Below are 26880 nucleotides of genomic sequence, written 5' to 3'. Positions count from 1 at the left end.
GCATCCAAGTTCAGATTGCGGTCCAGAGCGGTCATAGTGGTGCACTGTGGGATACCACCCGGAGGCCAATACCGTCGATTTGTGGCCGCACTAACCCTAATCCGATATGGTAATACCGTTTTCAGTGCTACTCCTCTCGTCAGGGAGGAGTACAGAAACCGGTTTAGAGAGCCCTTTATATTGATATAAAGGGCCTCATTGTGTGGACGGGTGCAGCATTAGATTGGTTTAACTCTGCTAAAATCGGTATAAAAGCGTAGTGTAGACCAGGCCCTAGTATCTCTCCTCAGGCTTCTCATCCAATCCAGTCTTATCCATCTGCTTCCTTACTCTTTGCTGCAGTCCACTCCCCTCTCTGGATCCTTGTCTCTTTGCACAACCAGTCCAAGTTCTCCACCAACACCTCAACTCCTAATATGATCTCACAGTCTCGCACCTTTCTCCAGCCAACTGACCCCTAATTCCCCCTCTCTGTTTCCCTCATGATCTCTCAGTCCCGTTCCCCTTCCCTGCACCCTGGATTCCAGTCTCAACTTTCCCTCCCTCAGATTGCAGCTTCCTTGCCCAGCGAGTCCCAGTTTCCATCTTCACTTTCAGTCCCACTCTTACCAGATTCCTTGTCCTAATCTATTCCTCCCTGCGCTGTCTGGATTGTGTCTCCTCTGCATTTGAATCAGACTGCTTTCTCCTCCACACTGCCTGGCTGCCAGTTGGAGAGAGAGGCTCCCTGCTCTCCATTCAAGTGCCCAGCTCCACCGCAGCATGAAACAACTGTTAGCATCACTTATAGGGAAAGACCACTTTTACCCCTCTATCCCTGCTCTGGAGGGAACATATCAGTTGCTCGGTGGAGAATACGCATGCACAGTCCTGTCAGACATAGGAGCTTTAAGGGAACGGAGCATCTCTGTAACCATGATTCAGACACAGTCTGGTCAGTGCTAGGTGCTGTGAGGGTATGTCCAGACACCCGCGACTGGTCTGTGCCAGCCGACTCGGGCTCACGGGGCTCAGGCTGCAGTGCTGTTTCATTGCTGTGTTAGACTTCCAGGATTGGGCTTGAGCCCAAGCTCTGGGATCCTCCCATCTCTCAGGGTCCTTTAACAAGAAACAAACTTAGCCAGCCAATACATAAAAGCATCCAACCAACCCCTTTAAATCATCCCATCCAGAGGAATATACTTTTAAACGCTGCCTAAAACCTAGCCAAATCTTACAGGACTTTTGTATCATTATTAATTGCAGTAAAATCTTCCTAAAACAATATCCGTGTTGTTATACTAGGGGAAACAACTACTGATGTTCCTAAGGAGTATTATATATCTAATTATTTGTAATATTTATACTATAACTGAAGTACATTTGCTGTTTTGAGGGGTACCACTATAGCTAACATTCTAGAAGTTTGCTGATTACCATATTTTTTTCTGTATGAAATTTGCTGGTTAAAAGCTATTTTCAACATTCCTAATCTACAGATTTCTTAACCGTATGCAGTACAAGTTGTGTGTTGAACAATTTTATCTTGAAGGCATATGGTTTTATTTCTAATTAGTTTTACTATGTGTTAGGTATTCCACTCGAAGAAGAAGAGGAGACGGATGAAGACACTTCCTGGATGGGCAAACTTCGTTCACTAATATACAAAATCAAAGGCCCACCAAAAGCAGAAAAAAAAGAGCCTACAGAGGTGGAAGAGAAGTCTCCCAGTAAGTTTTTTAAAGTGTCCTCTAGTACTGTGTTTTTCTTTTACTCTGCAGAAGTTTCAGCGCTGTAATATTTTTTCTCATAAAAGTTTGTATGAATGAAAGACATTTTTTTAATATAGCAGAATGAAGAAGGGAGTTGTATGTTTAAATAGTTTTCAGACAGTTAAAAAAAGCATCTGGGCTCCAAACCATGATTAAATGAGTTTTTATTAGAGATGAATCTGAATCTGTGGAAGAATTCAGATCCAGAGTTGACCTTTGTGGATTCATACTTGCGTAATGGGTCAAAGCAAAACAAAAACTCAGATTGTGTGAAATCCAGATCTAGACTTGCAACTTTTTACCTTAGACCCATGTCTGCTTCAGATTTCTTCTGAAACTTACCGTTTTCCACTTTATATTGTTCTTACATTTAACTTTTCCACAGTGCCTATTCCCATGCTCGGTGGAGAATAGGCTTGCCATTGCCATGATTCCTGTGACAAAAACTTATCTCTTTCCCCTATCTTTCACAAAGCAAAACTTTTCCACGGCATTTTACATATCTGTGGTTTGATTCTATTCTGTGTTTCAGCCCAAAACTCACAGGCCAGGAGGAAAGGGGGCTAAGGTAGCTTTGAGACTCCTTTGTGCCATTCTTACACTAAGTTGTTCCAGCATCCACAGCCTGATTAGACAGCACTCAGAACTGTCCAACTTACAGCCATCTCCACAGGCTGCCCTATGGGCTATGGTGCTACATGGAATTTTCACATCATTGTGTGTTTTAATCCTGTCCCTGGCACCCATCCAATCCCCAGTCCCATCCCTGGCACAACCCATATGCCAGAGCTTGCAAATGGGTCCTCAGAAGTAAGCCTTTGACTATCTTCTTAAGTGCCTGGACCAGGAGAATCCTCCCATAATTTGAACCAGGGTTTTAAGGGCTCCTTTATGCCATTCTAGCCCTTTATGTAAGCCATTGTTTTAAAATTATTAAATGATAGGTATATAAACTTTTGTAATGGAGAATAAACTCTCTTATAATTCAAATATTGTCCCATGGCATTTTTTTTTCTTTTCCAGTTTTATTGAGATTGTCACTTTTTTTATTTTTGACCATAACTTTCTCATTTTCTTCTATAAAAAGCAACCAGCACCACATAAACTTAGTCATCTTTCCATTGTTCTTATATTTCACTTCATCTACGATTATTAGTACTAAAATATGTAGTAGTTTTTTTAGTATAAAGGTAAAAACAGCTCTTTTGATCTAGTAAAGTAGGGAATAAGAAAAAAATCATGAAGAAATGAATGAGGAGAGTTTTACTATTTGAATGGATTTAGCAAGGATGGAATATCCTGAATAAGATAAGTGTTTCCGCCACTCACGGCCCATTTCTGTGACAATTACTAATGAGTAATCCCAATGAAGTCAATGAATTATTCATGTGAGTGCTATGCATGATTGTACGTTTTGCTGTCTGTGGAAAATTTTCTGCTTTTTTGTCTGAAACACCAAATATTCATCAGATACAATTATAAGTGTCTATATATATATTTTTCCTCTATTGAAACCTAGGTAGTAATTTCTTGTAAGCCCTTTACATGGTATTTGGAAGTACTGAAATAGGAACACTATTATCTAGGCATTTTATATCAGCTTTGCACTTCAGTACAAATTCTGTGTATAGTAAAAGCTGTGCTATCTGGCACTTTACCAACCTGAAATCTCTTTAAACATTTCTGATCTTCCTTGAAAATCTGGTTTATAGTCCAGTTGGCGTGGGGCCAGCAGGCTCCCTACCTAGCTCCACGTGGCTCCCGGGAAACGGCAACATGTTCCTGCTGCTCCTAGGCGGAGGAGTGGTCACCAGGGGCTCAGAGTGTGGGAGGGACTCAGGGCTGGGGCGAGGGGGTGTGGGCTCTGGAAGCGAGTTGGGGGGTGCTCGGGGCAGAAGGTTGGGGTTGTGGAGGGTATTCGGGGTGCTGAATCTGGGCAGCACTCACTTCGGGTGGTGGCACTCACTTCAGGTGGCTCCCTGCAAGTGACGACATCCCTGCTGCTCCTAGGTGGATGTGTGGCTAGGCAGCTCTGCGCACTGCCCCCACCCTGCCTTGCCCTCAGCGCTGGCTCTGCGGCTCCCATTGTCCAATGGGAGCTGCGGGGGTGACACCTGGGTGCACAGGCAGCACACAAAGCCTCCTAGCTTCCGCCTCCGCCTAGGAGCAGCAGGGATGTGTCGCTGCTTGTGGGGAGCCGCCCAAGGTAAGTGCTGCCCGGATCTGGCGCCCCAACCCCTAGTCCTGAATCCTCTCTTCCCTCTTAGTTAACTGGAATTTTTCACTTACCGGCACCCCCCCATTCTCCCAACATGCCAGATAAAAAAGGTTTTACTGTATATATCTTTGGCCTGAGGTGAAAGAATGTTCCAATGTTTAATATAATAGTTCATCCTGCACCATGTTCCCATAAATCTTCAGCACATGCCTTCAGAAACAGAGACCAGAGTAAAATATTGTCTTGTTATGATCAGTCTGTCTGAAAACTTTACTCTTTACTTCATCAATCTTGTTGCCTTTTTTCATTGGACCTTTTATCTTATTTAAAATATACATGGGGGAAAGAACTGCTGTAATTTATCAGAAAAATTATTTAACTTTCATGTCATACAGCAGAGTATTGTAGGTACAACCACAAGGGAAAATAAGTGGAATGTACCCCCGTAACTTTGCAGTGTTGAGTTAAACTATGAAATACTCTTCTTATAAGGATGTATGCAAGTATTAACACAAGTGTTTGAAAGGTATGGAGAGACTGAATTTAAAAGAACAAGAGACAAGGCAATATAATCCACTGAAAAAGCAGCAGAGCCAGAGGCTGGAGGAATACCTTGCACCTTAAAAATAACAATCCCTGTGCCCAGTAGCATGCACAGTGGAGCAAGGGGCTATGGAATTGCAGGTGAAAGGTAGCGAATTTTTTGAGGAAGACCACTTCTGCAATTTTGTTACTGTTTTTTTTTTAATTAGTAGTTAGGAACTGAGAGAGGAATAGTGGAACATAAGAATGGCTATACTGGGTCAGACCAAACGTCCATCTAGCCCGTATCTTGTCTAACGACAGTGGCCAGTGCCAGGTGCCACAGAGGGAATGAACAAAACAGGTAATCATCAAGTGATCCATTCCTTGTCACCCATTCCCAGCTTCTGGCAAACAAAGGCTAGGGACACCATCACTGTCCATCCTGGCTAATAGCCTTTAATGGACCTATCCTCCATGAACTTATCTAGTTCTTTTTTGAACCATGTTACAGACATGGCCTTCACAACATCCTCTAGCAAGGAGTTCCACAGGTTGACTGTGTGTTGTGTGAAAAAATCACTTCCTTTTATTTGTTTTAAACCTGCTACCAATAAATTTTATTTGGTGACCCCTAGTTCTTGTGTTATGAAGGGGAATAAGAAACACTTCCTTATTTACTTTCTCCACACCAGTCATGATTTTATAGACCTGTATCATATCCCCCCTTAGTCATCTGTTTTCAAAGCTGAAAAGTCCCAGTCTTATTAATCTTGCCCTTTTCTGAACCTTTTCCAATTCCAATATATCTTTTCTGAGATGGGACGACCACATCTGCATGCAGTATTCAAAATATGGGCATTCATGGATTTCGGTAGAGGCAATATGATATTTTCTGTCTTATTATCTATCCCTTTCTTAATGATTCCCAACATGCTGTTCACTTTTTTGACTGCCACTGCGCATTGAGTGGATGTTTTCAGAGAACTATCCACAATGACTCCTTGAGTGGTAACAGCTAATTTAGACCCCATCATTTTATATGTATAGCTGGGATTATGTTTTCCAGTGTGCATTACTTTGCATTTATCAACATCGAATGTCACTTGCCATTTTGTTGCCCGATCACCCAGTTTTCAAAGATCCTTTTTTGAGAGATCCACTATTTACCTCTCTCCATTCGGAAAACTGAGAATTTACTCCTAACCTTCCTTCTTATCCCATGTCTTCTTACTTTGTTAAGAGCCTTTGGTGAGGGACCTTGTCAAAGGCTTTCTGAAAATCTAAGTACACTATATCCATTGGATGCCCTTTGTCCACATGCTTGTTTACTCCCTCAAAGAATTCTAGTAGATTGTGAGGCATGATTTCCCTTTACAAAAACCGTTGACTCTTCCCCAACAAATTATGTTCATCTATGTGTCTGACAATTTTGTTCTTTACTATAGTTTCAACCAGTTTGCCTGATACTGAAGTCAGGCTTCCTGCCTGGTCTGTAATTGCCGGGATCACCACTGGAGCCCTTTTTAAAAATGGGTGTCATATTAGCTATTGTCAGGGAAAAAGATCACCACCTCTTTGACTTGATCAGACAACCTGAGGCACCTTTATTTGATATATCAGAATACACATATGCATATGTGGAGAGACAGCATGTCCCCATGCAAGGGTTAAGCTGCTCTCCCGGACAAAATCACATCAATGCTTATATAGCTAAAAACCGCAGATTTGCATATTCTATTAAGTCATAATTCATACCTTATTTGGTTTATCATATGGCTTACATTGCACAAAACAATTAATATTCCCCTTATATGGCATAAAATAATTCAAAATGCAAGCACTAATTGTTTTACTTCCTTTTAGACATCCGCTTGACTGACAACGACCCTGACTGTTCTGTTACCCCTACTTGCGGTTACTTTTGGCAGGTCATACAGGCCTTTTTAGGGTCCTGTGACCGGAGTCCAGTTCCCCAATTCTGGCCAGATGGCTTATATGCTGATAAATCAGTTTAAATCTTAACAAGCTTTTAACGTAGAATACATGATTGAAGCAAGCTTTAAATATACCCGGCTTGGGTTCCTAGGGAAATTCCATATAGGCCTTTCACCAAAGGTTATAATAGGGCAATGATTAAGTAGACAAATAAGTTGTTCTCAGTTTAGGTCTAAGGCCAACAGGGCCTTATGCAAGCCACTTATGCTAAAACAAAATCATATAAATATTACTCTAGAATGATCATGGCAGTGTTTAGCTGGTGACCTTTAGATCGGTGTCATATACCTTATCAGTATATACCAAATGAAGTTAGTACCTTAACCTTATAATCAATAAAATGCAAGCCTGTATCATAAATTCGTTTTAACAAAAGATCAATGAGGCAATGAGGCCGGAGGGGTAGTTTTCCCTAACACTATCCTCCAGTCATTTGGTACAGAAGCTGATTTAAATGATAGGTTACGGGCTACAGTTAGTAGTTCAGCAGTTTCACATTCAATTTCCTTCAGAATTCTTGGGTGAATACCATCTGGTCCTGGTGGCATATTACTGTTCAGTTTATCAGTTTGTTCCAAAACCTCCTTTAATGACACCTCCATCTGTGACAATTCTTCAGACTTGTCATCTAAAAAGAATGGTTCAGGTTTGGGAATCTCCCTCATATCCTCAGCCATGAAGACCAATGTGAAAAATTCATTAGTTTCTTTGCAATGGCCTTATCATCTTTGAATGCTCCTTTAGCATCTTAATCATCCAGTGGCCCCATTGGTTGTTTAGCAGGTGTCCTGCGTCTGATGTACTTAATTCTTTTTTGACCTTCCTAATTATATTTTTACATTTCATTTGCCAAAGTTTATGCTTTCTATTTTCCTCACTAGGATTTAACTTCCACTTTTTAAAGTATGCCTTTTTACCTCTCACTGCTTCTTTTACCTTGTTGTTTAGATATGGTGGCACTTTTTTTGGTTTTCTTACTGTGTTTTTTAGTTTGGGGTATACATTTAAGTTGAGCATCTATTATGGTGTCTTTAAAATGTTTCCATGCAGCTTTCGGGGATTTCACTTTTGGCGCTGTACCTTTGAATTTCTGTTTAACTTCTCATTTTTGTGAGTTCCCCTTTCTGAAATTAAATGCTACAGAACTGGGCTCCTGCGGTGTGTTCTCCGCCACAGGGATATTAAATTTAATTCTTCTTTGAGTGATTGCTCACGTGTATTCTACAGTAGGTGTGCATGTTCTCCAGGTGCACCAGTGCCGGAAGTTTTTCCCTTAGCAGTACCCATACTGGGGGAGCATCACGGCGACCCCTGGAGTGGCGCCTGTATATTGCGCTATAAGGGGGACCATGTGCTCCCTCCTACTCTGTTTCTTCTTGTCACCAGTGAAGGTAGTCGGAACTTTGTGCTGCAGCTCTGCTGCAGCCTTTCTACTTGTCCTTAGTGGTACCGTTCGTGGTCCTGCTCCGCCCCACGGCCAGGGCCCTCTAAGGGCAAGAGGCGATTTTGACTATTTGCAGGGGGGCACCAGGCCAGTTGCCAGGGAGACTCCCCAATTAATAAAGTTTGTGTTCTGCAACCGTTGTCTTCCTTCCACATGGCGTGGTCCCTTATCACATCAGACCAGTGGGTCTTTAGCACCATTTCCCAAGGCTACAGGTTGCAGTTCACCTCACCGCCTCCAAACCATCTGCCCTCCCCTGTAGGCCCTGAGGTACCCAGAGCATACCCACCTCCTAGGGCTGGAGGCGGACCATCTACTGCACCTGGGAGCGATGGAAAGAGTACGTGCTATAGTTCTCATGAACATTTTTATAGTGATAATGCCTAGAGGTCAACCAAGTTGGAATCCTGTTTTGCTAGGGGTCAGACATATGGTGGATGAAACAAAGAAATGGGTCAGGGTGGAAGGGAGTTGAGATATCAAAAATAGTAAAAAAGGTGCCCAATTCTTAGCCAGTCAGAAGCAGTAATCATAACTTTGCTCTTGCTTAGTCATTAGGATTTGACAGTTTGTATGCTTTATGGAGGAGGTCAATTTTGAGGAGGCACTTAAAAGAGCATAAGATGGTGGCTTTATGGATTTTTATTGTTAGTTTTCCCCACTCATAAGAGGCAAAAAGGGAGAAAGAACAAAAGTGCTTGTCAGAGAAATGGAGAATCGGGCAATCAAGTTGGCATCATTGGTGAAGTGAAAGTGGGAGCCAAGCTTGTGGTAAAATAATAGGTGAGATAAACAGGGCAGAGTTAAGTCGTGAAGGATTTTGAAAGTAAGAACTAGAAGTTTGTTCGTTGTGGTAAAAGAGGGAGAGTCAATGGAAGAACATAAAGAGAGAGCTGTCCAAAACTAATGAACAGGACAGAGAATTTTTAATTCTCTTTACAATATGTCACGTCAATAGTTTCTTTCTTCTTCATTTATTGCAAAAATATGTCCTAATTTTTCCTCTCTCCAACTTTTTTTTTTAACATTTCCCTGATCTCTTAATGTGAGAATGCTGTCCAGGTTTTCAATTATTTAGTTACTTCAGTTATTTCAGCCTTAAGGTCATTCATATATTTTTATTAAACAATGCTGTGTCCAGGAATACTTGTTCAAAATCAAAGCTACAAAACCTTAAAGTTTACTAAGCCTTTAATATCCCAAACCAAAGCTGTAAAACTTATCTACTGCACAAACTGCAGCCTAAATCACATTGAGCCTGTAGCTAATAACCATATAGATCTTGCTAAGCAAATCCAGCATTGTTCAATAAGTCAAATCCATAGCTCCTGACAGAAAGAAAGTAGGTTTGTTTCCTGGCAGCTAGAAACTTAGGAGGAAAATGCTGAATCTAATACTTCCAGGTATAGTTTAGGGGTTTGTAAGTAAAAGTGACAAATACTTAAAAAGTGCAGTTTTTGTAACAATACACAGTCGGAAACAGTTCCCAAATCCTGGTCTTTCTGATATCTCCTCGCCGATGGCCAACTATAGATGTAGGCCCAGATATCTTCCCCCAAATCCTCCTCCTACCTCTTCTTTTTCTATTGCAGAGAAGAAGAATACCATCATCTCTGTCACTGACACCATAATTTTGACTATATTTTTGACTCGGCAATCTCTTTGGAACCACACACCCAGGTCATGTTTAACTCTTGCCACTTGTTTCAGTGCAACGCTACCAAGAGCCAACTTCTCCTTTCTGCCCACACTGCCAAAGTTCTTGTCCAAGCCCTACTTACCCCACACCTTATCAACTGTAATCTCTTCCTCTCTACCCTCAGTGCTTGTACCATTTCTTCCCGTTAAGTCCGTTCAAAATGTTGTTGCTAAAATAATCTTACTGGTTCATTGCTCCATACCCTTACAGGCCCTAATTTTTCCACTTCTGGACCTATGCATTATGCATATTTTTATCTTATTTTCCTTAAAACCCTTTTTTCTTACTAGCCATAATCTCCATTAGAAGATCAACAGAAATTAGAGCCCTCTCCTTCAAGAAATCTTGTTGAACCTCTCACAAAGATAAAATTGTTCTTTGGATCCCAAAAGCGTTTCTTTACACAGGTCATCTCTTCTTTCTGCACATCAGAGAGTTTTCCCCTTTTTCTGCCTGACCCAAAGCTTGAGAGAGTAGTTCTACCATAAATTGTATCTAGGCAACGTGGTACAAATATTTCTCACATGTAGTGAGCGTTCTAAGCCATCAGCATTATTTTCTCATTTCCATCCACTATGTCCTCTGACATATCCTTAAAATCCTCCCTAGCCATATGGTTCATTTGTGACTCAGTCAGCTTTATGTAGCATACAGCAAGTTAGTTCCTAACAGTATAATGGCAAATTCCACCCATTCTGCGATAGCATCTTGGACCAAAACAGCATCTGTGTCAATCAAAAAGATCATCAGTGGCACCATGTTCTCCACTATTATCACTTTTATTCTCTATTGCAAACTTGATATTTTATGTCTTAATGGACAAGGGTAATATTTAAGGAGAAGATCAAACTAGAGGAAGGGGTAGTGCCTGGGAAATTGCCCCCTCGGAAAATAATGGTTACTTTTCAACCAAACTGGATCAGAGAAAGTAGGGAGCACTAGGAGACTGATTTTTCAGCTCTAAAGGGAATTAATGGATTGGCAGAGTAGGCAAGGTGCATGGAGGAGCTGAACTGAACTGTTTTGGAGGAAAGGGCTCACTTACACAAGTAAAACTCTGTAGCTTCTTGTATGGGGAAGTTCCTGTGTTCTTCAAGTGCTTGCTCATGTCTATTCCATTGTAGGTGTGTGTGCTCGCCATATGCACCAGTGCTGTAAGTTTTTACCCTCAGTAGTATCCGTAGGGAACCGGCTGTAGTGCCTTCTGTAGTGGCAAGCATATGCACTGGCATAAGGTCGCCGCTTGCTCCCCTGCTTCAGTTCCTTCTTACTGCCAATGTCCGTGCTGGAATGCTCCCTTGGCTGTAGCAAGTGGTTCCCATTCAGTGGTTCTTTGAACTTTTTTCTTTGTAAATAATTGTAGTTACTGTTCTTAATACTTTAGTATACTTTAGTGATTGATAGTCCCCCAAGAAACTTAGCCCAGGGATGGGGCATGCCCCGCTCCCTGGGCTTCAAACCATGCGATCATTGTAAAAAGCCCATGCCAATCAGCAGTTTAAATTGTTTAAAGTGTCTGGGTGAATCCCACATTCGCCAGAAGCGTTTCATTTGTAAGGGATTCAAGCCCTAGACCAAGAAGGAAAGAGACATTAAACTATGTGTGCTCCTCATGGAGTCAGTGCTGGCACTGTCCTTGGAGCGAGCATATTCAGACACAGTACCAAGTACTTCAGCATAGACAAGAAGTGCCTCCCTCCCCCCGGCACCGAATTCCTCTCTGTACTGATCCCTGTCACCAGTAAGGTGTAAGAAACACGTGGGAAGGGGTTTCTCCCCAGGCGCCCATAAGGACAAGAATAATGGAGAATTGGAGCTTAGATCGGCTTGGGCTATCATGCCATCTCCAGAACCCAGGCAGGTGGCAGCCTCACCAGCTGAACATAGTCGCCCCACGACCTACCTCCTAGAGGCACGTGGTAACATCTACACTGAAAGCCTTTCAAGCAGCATCCTCTCCCTCCCAATGCCGTCCACACGCCAGGAGGAGAGGCCCCAAGTCCTCTCCCTTCCACCCATTTCAAGAGGAAAGCCTTCAGTGGCACCACTATATGTCGCCCCTGCGGCAACGTATCCCAACCCTATCTCATGCTCTAGGGCCATGCCAGCAACCTCCAGAGCTGCACCCCGGATCACAGACTCGCAAACAGTCTGTGAGTTCTTGGCACAGAATGCTGGGCTCCAGGCATCGCTCCGCAGCATGCGAGACTGCGGCTAAGGCCCCTTAAAATGTGGCTGTTGGTTTATTCCCCAGTCAGGCACCCCTTAGACAGACTCTTCATGATCTTACCTCCTTACAGTTGTGGTCCAACCCACACCTGGTGATGGAAGGTGTTCCATTTGCGACTCCAAGACTCACAGCATCCCCAGTGTCAGATACATCTGACCTTGGTTGGGGAGTGTACGTTGGTGTCCTCAAGACTTAAGGGCAATGGTGACTAGAGTTGTCGCTTCACATAAATGTCCCAGAGCTCAGGGCCATCCACCTAGCTTGCAAGGTATTTCTTCCCCATCTGTCTGGTCACATGGTATAGATGCTGACAGACAACACAGCCACCATATTCTTGTATGTCAATATACTAGGGGGAGCCCGGTCATCGACCCTGTGCCAGGATGACCTTTGCCTGTGGGACTTCTGTATCCAGCATGCAATCCACTTGGAAGCTTCCCATCTCCCTGGAGTTTGGAATACGCTGGTGAATGGCCTAAGCAGGTCCTTATTCTCTCACCACAAGTGGTCACTCCATTCAGAGGTCGTCAGGATGTTCTTCCACAGGTGGGGAGCTCCCCAAGTGGACCTGTTCACTACCAAGAAGAAGGGAAAATGCCATCAGTTCTGCTCTCTGCAAGGCTTCAACAGCAGCTTGTTGTCCGATGCCTTTCTCCTGTCATGGCTGGCTCAGAGGATTTTGTCCTGGATTGCTATATGCATCCATACCGCTCGCAAATTGACATGGGTGGTGCCTCCACCATTAATAACTGCTAACTGCACGAGGGCTCAGGCATGTTTCTGGCCCATGTCCCCATCCAGGGCATCTGTAGAGTTGTGACATGGTCATCGGTACACACCTTCATGAGGCATTATGCCATCATCCGCAGGCCAGAGATGATGCTGGATTTAGCAGAGCTGTGTTATAATCAACACATCTGTGAACTCCTACCCGCCTTCAAAGGTACTGCTTGGGAGCCTCCTAAAATGGAATGGAAATGAGGAATCAGAGAAGAAAAAAACAGTTACTCACCTTCCCATAACTGTTGGTCTTCGAGTTGTGTTGCTCATGTCCATTCCATGAACAACCTTTCTTCCCCTCTGTTGTAGTTCCGGCAAGTAGGAACTGAGGGAGAGGGGAGCCAGCGGCACCCTTCTACCAGTGCATATGCGCGCCACTCCAGAGGGCGCCAGAGCCAGCCCCCTACAGATACCACTAAGGGTAAAAACTTCTGGCACTGGTGCATGTGGCAAGCACACACCTACAATGGAATGGACATGAGCAACACATCTCGAAGAACAACAGTTATGAAAGCTGAGTAACCGTTTTTTCCAGCCAAAAATGTCAAGGGATGAGAAATAGATAGAAAACAGTGGTATAGCTGTAATTTTTAAAGGAAATTAGCTCTCATCCCACCTGTTTATAATAAATAAGAGAGGTTCCTTTTGTGTTTGTTTCACTATTTGGGGGGGAGAGATAGCTCAGTGGTTTGAGCATGGCCTGCTTAAACCCAGGGTTGTGAGTTCAATCCTTGAGGGGGCCACTTAGGGATCTGGGGCAAAATCAGTACTTGGTCCTGCTAGTGAAGGCAGGGGGCTGGACTCAATGATTTTTCAAGGTCCATTCTAGGAGATTGGTATATCTCCTATTATTTATTTATTAATATTTGTTTAGTCCTGTCTGGGCAAAGGGCTTTTACATTTTCTCACCACAGGAAGTTGGTGGAGAAAGTGGGGGGTCTCCACCTCATTTCTTCCACAAGGCTTGTGGTGGTGATACTATAATATAGATTGGAACGTGTTTGTTTGTTGGCTTACTTGCTTGTTTGTTTTTTTCTTACTTGGATTAACATCTCTACCAATCCATCAAAACTTGTTATGAGTTAATTAAGAATAGTTAATTTCAAGAATTGTGTCATTCAGAGTGCACATACTAACCAGCATTTTAATAGTGGTAACTTTCAGATGAAGTTCTTGTGCTGAGTTTTCACACAATTTGTGGAGGTGGTAATCTTGTAAGCAGTGGGAGCAGGCATGGTTTGCAGTCATTGGCCTCCAGGCTTTACAGGGAAAAATGAATATGAGTGCGTAACTTAAAATTTTTATTACCTGAACTTTTGTATTTGACTTAAAGATAGTTAGATATAATAATTGTGTGTAGTGTTCGCAAACTGGGCCAAATTCTTCCCTCGTGTACATCAGTGAAATCCTCTGAATTACCACAAAAATTAATTTGGTCCATTGTGCTAATGCTATCAACACACAACAACCTTGTTTCTGTAGAAGTTATGCAACTACATTTTCATGTAACTCTGCTCAGTAGTGTTATACTTTATGACCTTTCTATCAAACTAAGCATTAATGAGCTATGGCAGGGTTAGGTCGGATGGATACAGGAAAGCATTAGAAGGCAGATATATTAGTTCCAGATTAAGTAGATCCCTTTTCCCTGGGTAAGATAATAGGTGCAGTTCTAGAACAAGCAGGAACTTGCTGGAACCAATTAAGGCAGGCAGCCTAATTAAGACACCTGGAGCCAATTAAGAAGAAACTACTAGAATCAATTAGGACAGACTGGCTAATCAGGGCACCTGAGTTTAAAAAGGAGCTCACTTCAGTTTGTAGTATGCGTGCGAGGAGCTGGGAGCAAGAGGCACTAGGAGCTGAGAGTGGGAAGGTGTATTGCTGGAGGATTGAAGAGTACAAGCATTGTCAGACACCAGGAGAAAGATCCTGTGGTGAGGATAAAGAAGGTGTAGGGAGGAGGCCATGGGGAAGTAGCCCAGGGAGTTATAGCTGTCGCGCAGCTGTTTCAGGAGGCACTCTAAACAGCTGCAATCCACAGGGCCATGGACTGGAACCCGGAGTAGAGGGCGGACCCGAATTCCCCCCAAACCTCCCAACTCCTGATCAGACAAAGGAGGAATTGACCTGAACTGTGGGTCCTACCAGAGGGGAAGGTCTCTGGGCTGTTCCCTGACCCACATGGTGAATCTCTGAGGTGAACAAATCCACCAATAAGCGCAGGAACCACCAAGATAGAGAAGGAACTTTGTCACAGAGCATAGTGAGGATGCACTCATTTTTCATCTTATTTTTACTTCTCTGAGTGACCTGCTCAAACAAGATAAAAGAAAGCTTTACTGCTAACTGTGGTAGCTGTCAATCTTCATCTGAGTAGCAAAATTGAATTACAGTCTCTCAGATACAAGCAGTTGCTCAGTCAAGACTCCTTTCATGCTGTGTCACTGTGCTGATGACGTTTTATAGATTAAAATAAGGTTAACGAGCTCCTTGCTGCCTCACATATTTCGATTGTGCAGCAAAATCAGCAATGACATCTTTGAGGTGCCAGCATGGTGCGAAGTTGACATACCTGGGATTTGAGGTTGGTATTAAATAATGCTCTTTATTATTCAATTGTTGCATACAGTATGTGTTGGAAACAATCAAGAAAGAGGGCAAGCAGAAACAAACTAAACATACCTTTTACCATTACTCCACTTAAACATCTTACCTGAATTTGTAAAACATTCACCTACTTCATAAAATAAGGTTATGACTGAGACCTAAATCCACAAAAACAAGATAAACCTGAGCCGAAGCTACTACATTACCCCTTGAGACTTTGGCGTTAAAATGCAGCTGAAAGGCAGTAGATAAGTATATTAAAAATTTGACACCATTATTTTGGAGCAACTTCATTGTGAACCAGTGCTGCCTCTTTTCTCTTCCCCTTTTTTGTTGTCTCTGCCCCTCTGCTTCTCTCTGTTGTCTTTTGTGTGTGTGTGCGTGTGGGCTGGCAGAAAAGAGAACTGTATTGAATTCTGATCCCTGGAGTGCTGTGTGCCTTTGCTTGAGAGACCAGGAGACTAGCATGTTATATCATATAGCAGAGCCGAGGATTAGAGAGAGAGAGAAAAAAGATATCATAAAACAGGAGGCAACAAAAATGAGAATCCAAGGGAGAAACTGGAAAAGGAGGTATGTGGAAAATTAATCAATCAAAGTAAAGGAGAGCACAGAGAAGAAAGTCAGCACGTGTGAGGGGGAAGATGACTTCATGGAAAGAAAAGACAAAGAATACAACAGTTTGTATAGCACTTACCATCTTTGTAGGGTCATTTTACAGTTCTAAATTTAGAATTAAACTAACTGCCATCAAAAATTGTTAAAGAAAGAAATAAAAATTGAAAACATAGGTCTTTGATGAAAACTACCTTAAAGGTGACCTGTAAATGAACTTAATCTTTTACAGAGAAGACATTCTGCTACTGACAATATTTTTTGTGTCTTGTAGCTCTCATGACATCTATTCTTTTTGTAGATGTCCGTCTCTTGCTTTGATGAGACAAATCAGCATGCTGGTAATATCACAGATACCTTAGAGACCTGTTGGAACATCCAGCTGACCTACAATATTTCCTGGTGGCAGTAGGCTTGTGGGGAGAGGATTCACCTCATAAACTTTCCTCTAGCAGGGAAACTCGAGGGGGGAAATAATTTATAGTCTAGTTCCCCACAGAGACTTGGGTCCTTGCAAATATTTGGGTAGCCTGCGGGATTCAGTATCTGATATGAAACTTCCAGCACCGTGCATTTCAGCTGAGTTGGGAGCCAGTTGGCCATTACAAGCATGGATACCCCAGGACCTAATTCAAAAAATGAGGGTGAAATTTTCGTTTGTTAATTTTTTGAATGTCTCCATTTTATCTGTACAGTGAAATAAGTCCTTTTGTTCAAGGTAATAGTGTTTTTAATTCTATATGCAAGTCAACTTTAAAAACAAGAGACTCACCATTACTGCATTTAACATTAATATTTCTTTAGGATTGTGACTCTTGGCTCAAGCAACATAAATTTTGTATCCATTTTGTATATTGTATTGTTATGAACAGAGCTGTGCAAAGCTTGACACCTTTAATTTACAGGAGTTTTAAATCTACAGGTGAATTTCATTAAGTTCTAATTCTTTAACAAAAAATGATGATAGAACTGTTTATGGTTATCTTCAGTGCATAGGAATGAATGGATAAGCTCGGCAATGGAATACGTTGTTTAAATGTTGGACCTAAAAGAGATGGAAAATGTCTCTTTTCTATAGCAGAATAATTGAAATTATTACATCTGCTGTTGTTATCCATTCCCAAGTCAACAAAAAGAAAGCCTTTTCAAAAAATTAAAAAAAAATTACAGTAAATGTTAGGAATTTAACTAATGTAACTGTTGGCTGGGTGATTGACCTCTGGAAGAGGAAGTAGGGGCCAGTCAACCTGTGATTATTTACCTGCTGCCCAATAGAGCTTAAGGGAAGGCACTTCAGCCTTACAAAGGAGGAGACAGTAGTGAGACTGACCTCTCTCAACCTAGGGAAGTAAAGGTGCTGCTAGAGGAAGAGATGTGGGAGGCTGCAGAGAGCTGGAGGTTCCTGTAGCAGACCTTGAGTAACCAAGAGAGGGCCAGAAAAGCAGCAATGCTGTTTCCTGCTGACCTCTTTGAGCTAAAGGGAATAAGTTGAGGAAGCCTGAGCCCTGGCTAGAGTGGCTGCTTCATGAAGAGCAGATTGGGATAGAAGAATTGCTCCATGACTGGCAGAAGATGCCAGAGATGAGTATAAGCTTTTGTATTATGCTGATACACTTTATTTTGTGGTTTGAGGATTGTTTTGAACTGTTTTTTATTCACCGAACCTCGGGCAGGGATAGAGTTAGCCACGAGAAAGCCTGTGTGCAGTTTATTAAAGGGTCCTGAGATAAGGGGGAACTGAGACAGACCTTTGTAGAGTCACACATGGAAAGCAGGGGGGCAGTAGAAGGCAAGCCCACCATTTCCAGGAATACATTTATAATATTTAGGCTCTGGTTTTTAAAGGGATCCAAACTTGAGCTATATTTTATGTGCAATATTTTGCTATAGAGCACAGTTATTTCTGGGAGAAATAATACTATGTAGACCTAATTTGTTTTGTCACTTAATTAGATTGCTTCATGGTAGCATTTTTATCCACAATAACAGCAAGTGGAGTTATCTACAGATACCCCAAAATCATACCCTTAAACTAATTTGATACCCAGTGGCTCCTGCTAAAATGCTTTTTATATTCTATCTTTTCTGTCAAAGTAGCATGTACCATGAAGTGAATGGAAGAGGCCCCTAAATAATGGTCTCATTTCACAAGTGCTCTGCTCAGCACTCCAACCTAATTTCAATGCAATTTCTTGCAGTGTGTCAGGCCACATGTTTATTATATATCTTTTCATAGAGAAAAAGTGGAGAAAATTAATCATAATCCTGAATTGTAAATTAAGTAATAAAATAAACAGCTGTTCTTGACTGCAATCAATCATTATAACTTCTAAATGCAGTCAGTGGTTATACCATAATAGATGCCTCAGTACATATGAATCACATTAAGGTTCTCTAAAATATTGGTTTCTTAGATAAACGAAGCTTGTTCCTAACCACAAACAAGACCCTACTACATATTATAATTGGTCATTTCATTGCAAGGATATTTCTGAGGAACATTATTATTCAGTTGGTTAACCGATTTAAGGAATAATGCATGACGTACTTGTTATCTCTAAGTGATTGGTGACTGCCTGGAGATATTTCAATAATGGCCCAAGAGAGACAGCCATTGAATACACACAGTACTGTATATATTACTGGTAACTTCAAAGATAACCGACATTTAATAAAAGAAAGCACTGAAAATGAAAATTTGATTGTCATTACAGTATTCTTTGTTCTAAGGTTCAGTGATCTGTTATATTAGGTATTTCAGCTTAATTGCAGGTTGAGGGGAGAACCAGACCTGTTGGGGAATGTCCCACTTTCTGAAGTTCTCTCTAGTTCTTTCTGCTCCACAGTGGCATGTGACTCCACCAGATTTTCCTGATGCAAAGTATTCTGAGGAAAGTTCCAAGAGCATAAGTACTTTCATGCTGGATCAGACCAATGGTCTATCTAGCCCAGTATCCTGTTTCTGAAAGTGGCCAGTACTGGATCTTAAGGGGAATGTACAGAAGAGGGGATGTGGAGTAATCTACCACTGTCTTCCTCTCCCATCTTCTGGTAGTCAACGGTTTAGGGTCACCCTGGGCATAGCATTGCACTCCTGACTTTCTTGGCTAATAACCATTGATGGACCTTGTCATAAACAGATGGTTAAGGGTTAATGTCTCTTTTACCTGTAAAGGGTTAAGAAGCTCAGTAAACCTGGCTGACACCTGACCAGAGGACCAATGGGGGGACAAGATACTTTCAAATCTTAGTGGAGGGAAGTCTTTATTCGTGCTGTTTGTTTTGTTCGTTATTCGCTCTTGGGGCTAAGAGGGACCAGACGTACAACCAGATTTTCTCCAATCTTTCTGAATCAGTCTCTTATGTTTCAAAATAGTAAGTAATAGCCAGGAAAGGCGGATTAGTCTTATGTTTGTTTTCACCTTCCCCCCTTCTTTCCCCCCACCAATCCCTGGTGAGTTCAGACCCAATCCCCTTGGGTCTTAAGACAAGGGAAAGAAAAATCAATCAGGTTCTTAAAAGAGAAAGCTTTTAATTAAAGAAAGAAAAGGTAAAAATTAAAAGCTACGCGTTTAAATCGATTTAATGGTCGTTAAATCGATTTAATGCTGTACCCGTCCACACTACAACGCCCTTTACATCGATATAAAGGGCTCTTTAAATCGATTTCTGTACTCCACCCCGACGAGAGGAGTAGCGCTAAATTCGATATTAACAATTCGGATTACGGTTAGTGTGGAAACGGAAATCGACGTTATTCGGCGCTCCGGCCGGTAATCTCAGACTGCACACTGACCCACTGGACTGGACAGCAATCTGAACCGGATGCATGGTGCAGTAAACAGGGAAAAGCCGCCGCGAACTTAGAAATTACATTCCTGCTTGCCCAGCGTGGAGCTCTGATCAGCACGGATAAAGTGGGTGGCGATGCGTCTCAAATCCAAAAAGAGCTCCAGCATGGACCGTACGGGAGATAACTAGATCTGATCGCTGTATGGGGAGGACAAATCTGTTGTATCAGGAGCGCCGTTACAGGAAACACGAAATGCCAAAGGGTTTGAAAAAAAATTCTCACAGGATACACAGCGCTGCGTGACAAGCGTAGCGGGAAGCCGAGAGACTCAAGAATGGACGCTCATTGAGGGAGGGAGGGGGACTGAGGACTCCAGCTATCACCACAGTCCACAGCAGTCTCCTGAAAAGTATTCTGCATTCTGGCTGACTCCCAATGTTGGTAGCTCAAAACACAGTGTCTGGCGTGGTTCAGGGAACAGCTCCTGCATTTCACTTCCCCCCCCACCACGTGAAAGGAAAAAAATCATTCTTGACTACTTTCCAATTCACCCATGTGTACTGAATGCGGTCTGGGTAGACGTCGATGCTTGCACGCAGTGAAGAGCAGTATCCACTCTCTATCTCTTCGCTCCCGGTGGTAGACGGTACAATATCACTGATATCCGTCTCGCATCAAGCCGTGAAAGTGCCTCTGGCTGGCTTGAGGTAGGCTGGCGGGGGCGCCTGGGTAAAATGGGAGTAAAAATGGGAATTGACTCCATTACTCAGTTAGATGACCAGAAACGGCTGGAATAACCGTCTTCATCATAGCAACTGGGGGAACTTCAGCCCCCCCTCCCTTCCTGTGTAAAAGAAAGATTCTGTACTGCCTGGACTGTCATGCCCTGGGAGGCTGCCTCCAAGTGCCTGCCTCCCCTCTCATTTGTATTCACTATCAGCGTTTTCCTGCATTCTTTATTTAACTTCAGGACACAAATGGGAGGGGGGGACACTGCCACGTAGCCAGGGAGTTGGGGAGGAGGGAAGCAACGGTGCGGTTGTTGCAGGGGCACCCCCTTGTGAATACTGACACGGAGCAGCTGTGCTCTCTGATACACTGTCCTCTAATACACTTGCCCCTTATTCTAGGCAGGACTGGACTCTATTTTTAGAACCATAAGGAGGATTGACTCAGTCCCAAGTTGAGTCAATCCCAATTTTGCTTTCAAATTTTCAGCCAGGGGCACTCATGATAGCAGCGGACAGTACAGGAGGGGAGAGATAACCGTCATTCTCATTTGCCAGGTTACTCCAGCAGTAGACGGGTACAGAACGACTGGTAACCATCTCTGCTATCATGCAAAGCAAGTGATGCTGCTGTGTAGCGCTGGAGTATCGCCTCTCTGTCCGCGGCATCCAGTACACATTACGGTGCCGGAAAAAAAAAAAAGCTGAACGGGGCCATCCATGGTTTGCCGTGCTATGGCGTCTGCCAGGGCAATCCAGGGAAAAAACGGCGCGAAAGGATTGTCAGCTGATGTTTTCCCGGAGAAGGAATGACTGACGACATTTACCAGAACCCCCCTGACAATTAATGATTCAACCCTGAATTCCAAGGGCGGGGAGCTGCGGAACTCATGGGATAGCTATGGAAGTGCTACCCACAATGCAACGCTTCAGAAATCGACGTTAGCCTCGGAGCATGGACGCACAACGCCGAATTACTGTGCCTAGTGTGGCCGCATGAAATCGAATTTATAATATCAGTTTTATAAAACCGATTTTAGCAAATTCGATTTTATCCCGTAGTGTAGACGTGGCCTGAGCTTCTTAACCCTTTACAGGTAAAAGAGACATTAACCCTTAACCATCTGTTTATGACAGGCCTATCATCCATGAACTTAGCTTGTTCTTTTTTTAGCCCACTTATACTTTTGACCATTACAACACGGCATGACAGTAAGTTCCACAGGTTAATTGTGCATTGTTTGCAAAAGTGCTTCCTCATATTTGTATTAAACCTGTTGTCCATTAATGTCATTGGATGACCCCTCACCACTTTCGTGGCAGCAAGCACTGGGAGCTTGGGGGAGAAACAGAGACGTGGCGTGCTCAGAGGAGGCGGAGGGGAGCTGGGGCAGGGAGATAGGGCGGGAGCTGCTGGTGAGTGCAGAGCACCCCCCAATTTTTCCTTGTGGGTGCTCCAGCCCCGGATCACCCATGGAGTTGGTGCCTATGGTTGAAGCCTAATCAGCACCGAGTAGAGCAGAAGAATTACTTCTCGTGTCTTGCTTACAAAACTCCTGCTAATACATCACAGAAGGATGTTTGCTTTTTTTGCGACAATGTTACACTGTTGACTCCTATTTAGCTTGTGGTCCACTATGATGCCCAGATCCCTTTCTGAAGTACTCCTTCCTAGACAGTCAGTTCCCATTTTATATGTGTGCAACTGATTGTACCTTCCTAAATGGAGTACTTTGCATTTGTCCTTATTGAATTTCATCCTATGTACTTCAGACCATTTCTCCAGTTTGTCCAGATCATTTTGAATTTAATCCTATCCTCCAAAGCACTTGCAACCCCTCCCAGCTTGGTATTATTTGCAAACTTTATAAGTGTACTCTCTATGCCATTATCTAAATCACTGATGAGAATGTAGAAAAACATTCAAAAATATTTATATTAAATTGATATTCTATTATTTAATGGTGCTATTAAAACTGAGATTAATCATGACTATTTTTAATCTAGTTAATTTGCATGCATTAAATCATTTTATTTTTGTTTTCATTTGAGTATCGAGATAATTATTGTTAAAATAGGGGAAGAGGCTAAATCAGAAACATCTCCCTCACTTCATGCACTCAGATACTTTAAGAAGTTATTCTAAGACTTGCATAGATACGGCAAGTGTGCATGTGTGCTCATCATATTGTCTGACCATGGCATTCCTTGAGAGACAGGGTGATGAGGAAATATCTTTTATTGGACCAACTTCCATTGGTGAGAGAGAGAAAATTTTGAGCAATATGGAGGTTTTCTTGACGTCTGAGAAAGGTACTCAGAGTATCACAGATAAATGTAAGATGGAACGGATTGTTTAGCATAATTGGTTAACATTCTGTGGGATCATTCAAGGTGAAGAGGCCCATTAGCACCTCTGCCACTTCACCTTTAATGGTCCCTTAGCTTGGAATATGTCTTCAGTGTAGTTGTAGCCCTGTTTGTCCCAGGATATTAGAGACACAGGGTGAGTTTTAACTCCTTATGCTAAATATTAGAGCAGGGGTCGACAATCTTTCAGAAGTGGTGTGCTGAGGCTTCATTTATTCACTCTAATTTAAGGTTTCGTGTGCCAGTCATACATTTTAACATTTTTAGAAGGTCTCTTTCTATAAATCGATAATATATAACTTAAATTATTGTTGTAAAGTAAATAAGGTTTTTAAAATGCATTATACTAGGAACATGGGTAACCTAGAGTAGAGATTGCTGGGTCTACTTTCAGGGAGTACTGGGTCAGTTCAGATGCGATGGGAGAGTATTGGATTTGCTTCATTCTTTATCCATTGATTTCAAGGAAAAAGTAACAACTGCAGACGGATCACACTGGCAGACTTTCCAAAGTTTCTTCATTACAAAGTTTTTTGGGTTTCCTGTGCGTGTGTGTGTGTGTAGTTCTCTGTGTGCTTTACATACACAAGCATGTGCACACTACCTTTGCTTTTTTTATACACCTACCCCAGCTTCAGTGCAGTCTTCTAATCACTGGTTTGACCTTTTCCTTCGTTGTTGTTCCATTTATTTCAAACTCTGTGAATCTCCTAAATCTTACTTCAGAAACAGTAGAGTTTACCACAGGAAGAGACTGACCTCAATTTGCTCATTAATTCATGAATGATTATTCAGTTGAAGTTCCTTTAAAAAAAATCACGCTGGCAGAATTTAATACCTGAAACTCTGAATCCATCTCCATTGCATTATTTATGATTGAGAGCCAGCTGCTCCATACCTGAGATTGCCTTGCAAAAGATGTTGATGGGCTTGTCCATTCAACTTTTAAAAGCAAAAAGTTATGTGATTATGACAGTCTGTATCCTTATGTTCATCCTTTTTACAAGACTATGGTAAATTTTGTACAAAGTAGACTTTATGAGTTACCATTTGAAAACTCATAATCTGCTGAACATTATTGTCTTGATACAATGTGTGGCAACATTGTATGTCTACTATATAAGGCATACTCATAGTCTAGGGAAACAGCTTCAAACCAGTTTCCCCAGAAACAAAAGGCTAACCAGCACTTCAGCCAGGTGTCAGTATAATCAAATGGATTCTCACCTAGTTAAACAGCCATTCTTTGGCCTGAAGAAGGGTGTGAGCAAGAAATTTACATCTTGGAAATGGAACAGCTGGAGGTTCCTGTCCAAACAGACTGGCTACTGCCTGAAGATGATTCTCAAAGCGGAGGAAGAGAGATAAAAATGAGGAACAGAGGCCCCAAATAACTTCTCTCCCCTCATGTGTATTTACGGCATCAACAACACTGGAAAGACAAAAGAAGCATCATCGAACTGGGGGGGAGGGGTCATTGCTGTAAGAAATGAAGCCAGACTGGTGTAAGCATGTGGTGAGAGAAACCTTTTTGCTTTAAGAATGAGTACTTGTGGCACCTTGGAGATTAACAAATTTATTTGATCATAAACTTTCTTGAGCTAAAACACACTTCATCGGATGCATGCAGTGGAAAATATAGTAGGAAGATATATATACACAGAGAACATGAACAAATTGGTGTTGCTATGCCAATAATCAGTGATTATCACTACAAAAGTTTTTTCTTCTCTTGCTGATAATAGCTCACCTAATAGCACACCTTAATTAATTACTCTTTTTACAGTTGGTATGGCATGCATCCAGTGAAGTGTGTGTTAGCCCACGAAAGCTTATGCTCAGATACATTTGCTAGTGTCTAAGGTGCTACAAGGACTCCTCATTCTTTTTGCTGATACAGACTAACACGGCTACCACTCTGAAAATTTTCACTTTAAATTCACTTAGCTTATTAAGTTAGGTAGTAGTTTTATTTCTGTGTATTCAGTTCTGACTTTTATGCCTCATTACTTCTAATCACTTAAAATCTTTCTTTCTGTAGTTAATAAACTTCTTTTATTGTTTTATCTAAACCTGTGTGTTTAGATTGAAGTTTTTGGAAACTTCATTTGGGATAACTAGATTTGTGCATATCATTTTCTATGAATGAAATGACAGACTTTCTATGAGCTTGTATAGTCCAAGAGGGTACTCGGCAGTACAGGATGCATATTTTTGGGCACAAGTCTGGAACTTGGAATTTGCTGGTGTTGCTCTGTAATATGATTCATGGCTGGCTGGCTATGGCACTCATGCAGTATAGCTGGGGGTGATTTACATGCTGGAGGCTGTGTGTGGTCAGATCTGGAGTGGTTGCTCTCACAGTAAAGCAGTGTAAAAGGCACCTCAGGTTTAAGAATTGAGAGGACACAGCTGTTTCACAGTCCAGATTACACCCTGGCTAATGTCACAGTGATACAACATGAACATGTAAAATTCAAGTCACTACTGTTGAGCTGAAGGTAATAGTAACGTGTAGTAGAGCATACTTTTAGCTATATTGTCTGTGGCTATGTTAGCTCATAAGCACCTCGGCTTCATGGGTGTGGGGGTCAGTGTTAGCGATCCAAATTTGGGGTCATTTGAGAGGTTTCTTAAGTTACAACCCCCCCCTCCCAATCTCCCCCCTCCCAAGTTCCCTTCTACTGCCTTGTACTGTTACACTGAGAGGTACTAATGACTGGATGAATCACAGACTCACCCTTAAATTAACATAGCTAAGGATACATTAGTCACTAGCTTCCACCTAAGACAAAAGGAGTTTTGAACTGAGCAGCTAGAGGCTACTGCAGTTTGTGAGTCATGGGTGCAGTTTCATTTGGGGAGGACTGTAATCAAAGTCTTTGGGGAGAGGAAATGTGAATGCTTCTCAGGAGGGAGAGATATTAGGAGACAGGAATGGGGATGGGGGGGCTTAGGGCTGCAATGAGGGGCAGGGGATAATGGGGCAAGGTGACTGAGGTTGGAGGCTCAGGTGCAGGCATGGCACCCCCCCTGCTTTGCCAGTGCACCCCAAACCCCTGGAGCTCCCCTAGCCCCCAAAACCCCAGATCTGGCCTTGGACTCCCAACACACCTGCACCTCAAGCTCGTCCAGTGGATCCCAATTACCTTGGATCTGCAGCACACCCAAACCTTCCTGCACCCCACAGTTCCCCCTGCACTCCCAGTTTTGCCAGTGTACCCCAAGTCCTCTGCATCATGCAGCTCTGCCAGTGTACCTCTACCTACTTGCACCCAAACCCTGCTAATGCACCCCAACCTTCCTGAAGTCCAAGCTCTGACATTACACCCCAACTTGCCTGCATCCCACAGCTCTGCCAGCTTACCCCAATCCCCTACGCCCCACAGCTCTGACAGTGTATCCCAACCGCTTACCTCCCACAGCTCTGACAGTGCTCCCCAACCACTTTGTTCCTCATCCTTTCTGCAATCCACCCTCAGACAGTGCATCTCAACACTGCATGAGAGAGATACATAATAAGTGTTGGAAGAACATTAATTGGGAAATCTGAGAGTTCATGGCTAGGTCTGCAGATTTGTCATGACCTTTTTTTTGTCTAAAATCACAGAGCAGTCATGATAAATTCAGCAAAAGTCGTGATTTAATTCCTACTCTGTGATTTTTTTTATAAATGGCTTGACAACCCGCATCAGTAGCCTCAATCCTGGCACCACAATCCTAATCTCTTCCCCCATGGGAAGGGAACCAGAGCAAGGAGCTGGGCCCAGCCCTGCAGGACAGAAGCTGCAGTAGCCATTATTGCAGTATGAGTCACAGAAGCAGAAAAAAATCCAAGACACACAGGAAAATCATGCTATCTATGACTTTTTTCCTGCTGTGAGAAACGTGCAGTCTTATTTATGGCATACTGGAAAATGAACTTTATGGCATAGAAACATAAACAACTTTGACACCTGTGACGTTATGAGTGTAATATAATAGCTCATTGAAAGATGACAGGACCAGAAAGAGTTAATTAACTCACCTCACTGACTGACCCTTCCCAAGGGTGAACCTTAAGGACTGGTTAGGAAGATATGTAAATGAATAGAGCTTTGAAATGCAAGTCTGCATTGTTAG

General features: G+C 42.5%; 1 protein-coding gene across 1 annotated transcript in view; it reads left to right on the top strand.

Moving 5' to 3' along the window:
- RYR3 (ryanodine receptor 3) overlaps window positions 1-26880 on the top strand; it is a 663207-nt gene that overhangs the window by 348801 nt on the left and 287526 nt on the right. Inside the window, 1 exon segment of the mRNA XM_075065483.1 lies at window positions 1572-1709. Coding sequence (XP_074921584.1) covers window positions 1572-1709 — 138 coding nt within the window.

Source organism: Chelonoidis abingdonii, chromosome 4 (assembly GCF_003597395.2).
Source record: "Chelonoidis abingdonii isolate Lonesome George chromosome 4, CheloAbing_2.0, whole genome shotgun sequence".
Taxonomy (NCBI): Eukaryota; Metazoa; Chordata; order Testudines; family Testudinidae; genus Chelonoidis; species Chelonoidis abingdonii.
Note: the sequence above shows the minus strand (reverse complement) of the source record. Positions and strands in the feature narration are given on the sequence as shown.